Below are 6,310 nucleotides of genomic sequence, written 5' to 3' on the forward strand. Positions count from 1 at the left end.
AAACATTTGACAAATTCCAACACCCATTCATGATAAAAACCCTACAGACAATTGGAGTTTATTGTTTTTACCTTAATCTGATAAAAGCCATCTATGACAAACCAACAGCCAAAATTATATTAAATGGTCAAAAACTGAAATCTTTCACTCTAAGATCAGGAACAAGGAAAAGATGTCACCATTCCTGTTCACTATAGTTCTACAAACATTAGCAAGAGCAATTAGACAAAAAAAAAGAAGTAGAAGGAATAAGAATAGAAAAGGAAGATGTTAAATTGTCATTATTTGCACATGACATGGTACTCCATGTAGAAGTCCCTCAAACCTTTACCACAAGACTTGCAGATTTAATAACCAAATTCAGTATTGTAACTGGATACAAAATTGATACTCAAAAATCAATAGTATTCCTGTACAAAAACAACAGACTGAGAGAGAAATTAGGGAAATAACATCTTTCACAATAGCAACCCCCCAAAATGAAATACTTAGGAATCAATCTAACAAAGGAAGTAAAAGATCCATACATTGAAAATTACAGTACTCTGAAAAAGGAGATCTCTGAGCATATCAGAAAATGGAAAGATGTCCCTTGCTTGTAGATAGGAAGAACAAACATAGTGAAAATGGCCATTCTCCCAAAATGATCATACAGATTTAATGTAACAACTCTAACATTTATTTGGAATCAGAAGAGACCTAGAATAAGAAAAGTAATTTTAGGCTACAAAGATAAGGCAAGGGACATCAAAATCCCTAGCTTGAAATTGTACTACAAAGCTACTGCGATAAGAACAGCATGATACTGGCAAAAAACAGACCTTAAAATCAATGGAACAGATTAGAAGATGTAGATACAACTCCAAACACACTCAGATACTTTATTTTTGATAAAAGAGCCAAACAAGTTCTATGGAAGGAAGCCTCTTTGATAAAGGGTGCTGGAAAAGCTGGCTTTGCACATGCCAAGGACTACAACAGACCCATGTTTATCACCATGCATTAAACTAAGATCAAAATGCATCAGAGATCTAAATAGTAAAACAGAAATACTAAATCTGCTGGAAGAGAGAATAGGCAGAACTCTTGAGGATATAGGTGTAGGCAAGGTTTTCATGAACAAAACCCCAATCTGACAGGAAATACTACAAAGAATCAGCAACTGGGATCTCATCCTATTAAAAAGTTTCTGCACAGCAAAAGAAATCATCAACAGAGTGAAAAGACAACCCACAGTGTGGGAAAAAATTTTGTTCAGTTGTCCCTCAGACAAAGGACTTATACCCAAATATGTAAAGAGCTGAAAAAAATGAGTCCTCAAATTTAAAGATCCAATCCAAAAAAATGGGCATCTGAGATGAATACATACATCTCAGATAAAGAAATGAAAGTGGTAAATAACTATATGAAAAAAATGTTCAGCATCACTAATCATTTGAGAGATGCAAATTAAAACAACACTGAGATTCCATCTCACCCAGGAAAGACTGGCTACCATCAAGAAATCAACCAATAACAAGTGCTGGAGGAGCTGTAGGGAAAAAGGAACACTTCTCCACTGTTGGTGGGAGTGTAGACTGGTGAAACCACTGTGGAAATCAGTCTGGAGATTCCTTTAAAAAGTAGGATTAGAGGTCCCATTCGACCTAGCTATATTCCCTCTTGGTATCTTTCCAGAATAATAAAAACATACTACAGTGATATATGTGCACCCATGTTTATAGCAGTAAAGTTTATAATGGCTAAATCTTGGAAACAACCCAAATGCCCATTAACTGGGGAATGAATAAAAAAGATGTGTTTTTATACAATGGAGTACTACTCAGCCATAAAGAAGGACAAGCTTGACACATTTCTGGGTAAATGGATGCAACTTAAGACCATACTCTTAAGTTAATTACATTGGACTCACATGGTTAATATTACTTTGCCTCCCTGGTATGAGAAACTGGTAGAGTAAAAACGTCCAAAATACACAATAGATGTTGTGGAATGGGAAGAGATTGTTCAAAATGAAAGAGGAACTAGGGAAGGAGCAGGGGGAAAGGAAGGAAGGGAAAAGGAGAAAATAATTTTTAAAAAGGGATAAAATGGAAACAAAGCTTTGTAAATAGGGAGGGGAAGAGGTGTTGAAGGGAGAAGAGGGGATTGGGAAAAAAGAAACCAAAATATATCTGGTACAAGTATCAGTTCTCTATGATGAATATGATTGTGATGTATATCTAAAATGTACCAATAAATGTAATCAAAAAATTAAAAAACAGCAATAAAAGGAATCTTTAATAAAAACAAGCACAAAAACCATGCCCCCTACCATTAGCTAGATCCAGACCAGTGAAACTGAAGTGGACTTTAGTGGGAATGGAAGGGCATCCCTGAAGGAACAAATAACTACCAGATGATGGCGGTGGCCTATAGGATGCACACACATGGTTAAATGCAACGTATCCCACTTAGCCCATTGTTCTTGCCACTTTCTGAAGCATGTCTGCAAGTCCTCTTTGTGAGAGTCTCGATGAGGTGTGATTAAAAAAAATGTGGTGAATGCTAATGTCCAGTGCCATCCAAGGCAAAGGTAGGCTCCTACAACAATTATGGTGTGTCCTCACCCACCTTATTCACCAGCTCTGTGACCCCGAGGCTTCTGACTGTTTCCTCAAAGTCAAAATGACCATGAAAGGTCAATGTTTTGAGTGGATTCAGGACATCAAGGCAGCCACAACAGTGCAATTAAGGACGCTCATAGAACAGGACTCCAGAGCTGCTTCAGAAAGTGGTAAGAATGATGGGATGGGTTCGTTGGAAGTGAGAGGGAAGATTTTGGGGGGATCAATGGCAAGTGTTGTTTACTGTAGCAATATTCTTGATTTAAACATTCACTGTAATTTCTTAAATCATATCTGGTGTTAGCATTCTTTTCTAACAAAGGAAGCCAGCCTCTGGTGGGGAACAGGGGGATGCAACAGATGTGTTGTGAGTTTTGTGTGTTAACTCAGTTACTCTGGGCTCCTGGGACTTCCACTAGGACCAGACAGCATGAATGAAGTCCCAGGCCCTGTGCTTCCCTTCAGCGATCTGGATGCACCCTGGTTTCTAGATTGTTCCCTGCACTCTTCTACATTCCCACTGTGCATTTGAAGTGGGAAAATTCCTGTGTAATTGTGAGCTTTTGTTGTAAGACAGTAAATGATCACTTCAAAGGCTGTGTGCTGACTTTCCAGGGGGTGGAAACTGTCCTCTGGTCCTTCACACGAGGAGGATGGAAATAGGATGGAAACAGCGAAGTACTGGGTTTTAAAATGTAAATATACTGGAAAATTTTTCCAGAGAAAGGCTGACTACTGCTTCTTCTCCTTCTCCTTCTCTTCTTCTTCTTCTTTTTTTTTTTTTTTTAGACAGGAATTAGCCTGGCCTTGAACTCAGTAGTAGCCCAGGTTGGACCTGAAGTCATGTGATCCTCCTGGCTCAGCCTCCCAAGTGCTGGGATTAGAGGCATGTGCCACCACTCCTGGCTGCAGCTTCTTTTTACATGATGTAAGTGATATCAGCCTGTTACTCACTTAGACTCTCCCAGGAGGACATGGGCTTTGTCAGGCCCTTGTTTTCATCTCTGCTTTTAGGTGAAGAAAACTGACGAAGTTTGTTGCCCAAGATCATGTGATTTGTTACTTGGCATAGCTGGGGTTAGAATATAGGTCTCTTAAAAAAAGCATTCTGAATGTTAGGAAGAAATGAGTGAGTTTCCTCCTAGAAGACAGGCTTTAATCTGGGGTTAATACTGAGAGGGACTCTGGCAACCAAACCCCAGAGTGGACCTCTCCTACAGGCTGCGGGGCTTTAGTGGGATTTGTAGGGGGGCTGCTTTGTAACTTTTGATCACCGGGCTTTTGTCCATACGTGTTCATCTGCCAGGCCTCATTGTTTTAACAAGGGCTGCACATCTCGGTCCTCTGGTGGGGGTGGCAGTTCTACCTCCCCCATTTAACAAGAGCCATAAATCTTGCAGGTTAAACCAGTTGTGACCTGACTAAGATAGCAGTGGTCTAATTCCTTCGCAGAATGCTTAGCATTCCCTTGTTACTTATAATTTTGACTTTGGCTTTTCAAATGTAATTTTCCATATGGGATTCAAAAGCATTAAAAACAGTGCCCACCCGACAGTCACCAAAATCTCAACACTCTGGGTCAGGGTTTTGGATAAAAAAAGAATCCAGTGAAACAAAGGGGAAACTTTCCACTCACGTGAAATTAAGAACATTCCCACCCGTGTGTTGAAGTAATGAGCGAACATTCAAAAATGGGCTGTGGAGTTGACAATTCTACGGCAAGTAGCCATGAAAAGTCATTCTGGGCAAGGTCACCAAAAGAGGACGTACGGCATTGAGACCAAGTCACTCAGCAAGGAGAAGTGACTTGTGTTACCGTTCCAGAATGTGAAACCAGGACAACAGTATGTATATGAATTGTATACATACATTTCTCTTCCCTAGTTGAAATGTCTATTTAATTATCATTGTGCTCATCATAAAACATTTTACATATCTTGCAAAGTATTCCAGGATGGCTTATAACCAGTTGGGTCTCAGAGCTCCCAATCAGAATGGGAAAAAACGCTTAGTCCTGCAGATGAACACAGGGTCCGGGAAGGGGTGACTCATCCACTTGTCTCTACAGCAGAGAACCAATTCTGTTTGAGGCGGTTCTAAAAATCATCTTAAAGTGCTGCTTTCCAAACCACAAAGCCTGATGCACTGAACTGCACCAAAGAGGACAATTTAAATAAAGAATCTAACAGAAACATGATTGCTCTCATTTATTACACCTGTATTTATGTAATTTTTGTAGTTTGGTAAAACTAAGTATGAACATTGAAAACACTATAGGCTAAACTGCAATGTGATTTTCCCTTCTCATTTGGATTGGTGAAAACAGTGTACACACTCAGTCTAATGCACCAAAATACTTTCCACTGGCAAAATATTTTCAACCCCCACTGAAAGCAATTCTCTATATCTCAATAAATTAGAGACTTTCTGTGCTTATGGAGACAGGTATCTGGCAATGGCTCTCCTTGGTCCAGGTACACAAACGTCATGCTGGATTTTATGCTTACCTGCAGAATCCCTTCCATACCAGTTTTCTCGAAGAGGAGGCAGCTGCCTTTCCAAAGCTCTATTCTGGCCTTGCAGTCTTGGGAACAAATGCAAATTTTCTCCTTCCGGGTTCTGAGGAACTGCAAAGGTCAGATGGCCAGCCGAGGGAGTCTCTGCTTCTTCACTTTGCAAAGGTGCTACTTTGGTCACCCTGGGATGAGTCTTGGAGTAGCTCAGACCCATTTCCTGAGAAGAGGTCCAAAGGAAAACTACTATGGAGGTCGTTCCGGGCCTTTCATGTAGCTTGCTTTAATTAAGGAACTCCAGAAGTTACCCTAGCTTGGCAAAGATGTCCTTTCCTTCATGACACTTTTCTGACTCTTTCCCTGCACAGTAACTCCTCTCGCCACTTCCTGGGAGGCTGGTTTCCCTGGAGACTTCCCTTCAACTTCCTACTTTGCCATTCCAGACCCAAGAATCCAGTTAAACATTGACGTGGTTACACTCCTGTTTGAAAAACAGCAGTAGGGCCAGAAACACCACTGACCATTAAGCAAATGCCTAACACCAGGAAGGCTTTTCCTGGTAGCAGAAATGTAGACCAGAGGTTTGGGGAAGTCTTAAATTTGACCCTTTTGTCGCAGGTACCTTTGCAAGAATGAAAAACTGAGAGCAGCTAAGTCATGTTTTGAAGCAGCAGTGCGTACTCACTGTGGAGGCCTTTGGTAATCTTTAACTAATGAGGGGAGCTGTCATTCCAAACAGAAGCGAGAACAGTGGAGTGTCTGAAACTGTATTTGATTTTTCTGTCCACAACTTGAAGGTCATGGCTTTGAAGGTCATGAACACATCGCAGTAGGCAGGGAGGCAACAGGAATTTTTCCCTTGGGGAAGAGGAAATAAACTTATTGAATAAATAGTCCAAATATAAATTGTTTCCAAAGATAGCCTATAGCCTATGTTTTTAAAAAGTAGGAAAAGCAAAAAGACTGGAAGAAAATGTGCCAAAATGTTGAGTAGTGATTTTTGAATGATGGGGTTATGGTTGATTTTTATTTTACTCTTTACACTTAGAAATAGGACTCACTATGAAGTTCTACTTGTTCATGACCACGGGTTATCTGTGTTCATCATAACTCCATAGAGAGATTTTTTTTTTTTTTTTCGGTTTTTCTCCGGTACCAGGAACCGAACTCACGACCTTGCGCTTGCCAGGC

General features: G+C 40.3%; 1 protein-coding gene across 3 annotated transcripts in view; it reads right to left on the reverse strand.

The window, feature by feature from the left end:
- LOC102026959 (chromosome unknown open reading frame, human C14orf105) overlaps positions 1-5,495 on the reverse strand; it is a 38,068-nt gene extending 32,573 nt beyond the window's left edge. For all 3 annotated transcript variants that reach the window (XM_005399207.1, XM_005399206.1, XM_005399205.1), the window contains exon 1: positions 5,114-5,495. In XM_005399207.1, coding sequence (XP_005399264.1) covers positions 5,114-5,336 — 223 coding nt within the window. In that variant the 5' untranslated portion in view covers positions 5,337-5,495. The remainder of the gene's footprint in view (positions 1-5,113) is intronic.
- Positions 5,496-6,310: the final 815 nt, after the last annotated feature.

This window comes from Chinchilla lanigera, unplaced genomic scaffold, assembly GCF_000276665.1.
Source record: "Chinchilla lanigera isolate Chin_1 unplaced genomic scaffold, ChiLan1.0 scaffold00065, whole genome shotgun sequence".
NCBI classification, from domain to species: Eukaryota; Metazoa; Chordata; class Mammalia; order Rodentia; family Chinchillidae; genus Chinchilla; species Chinchilla lanigera.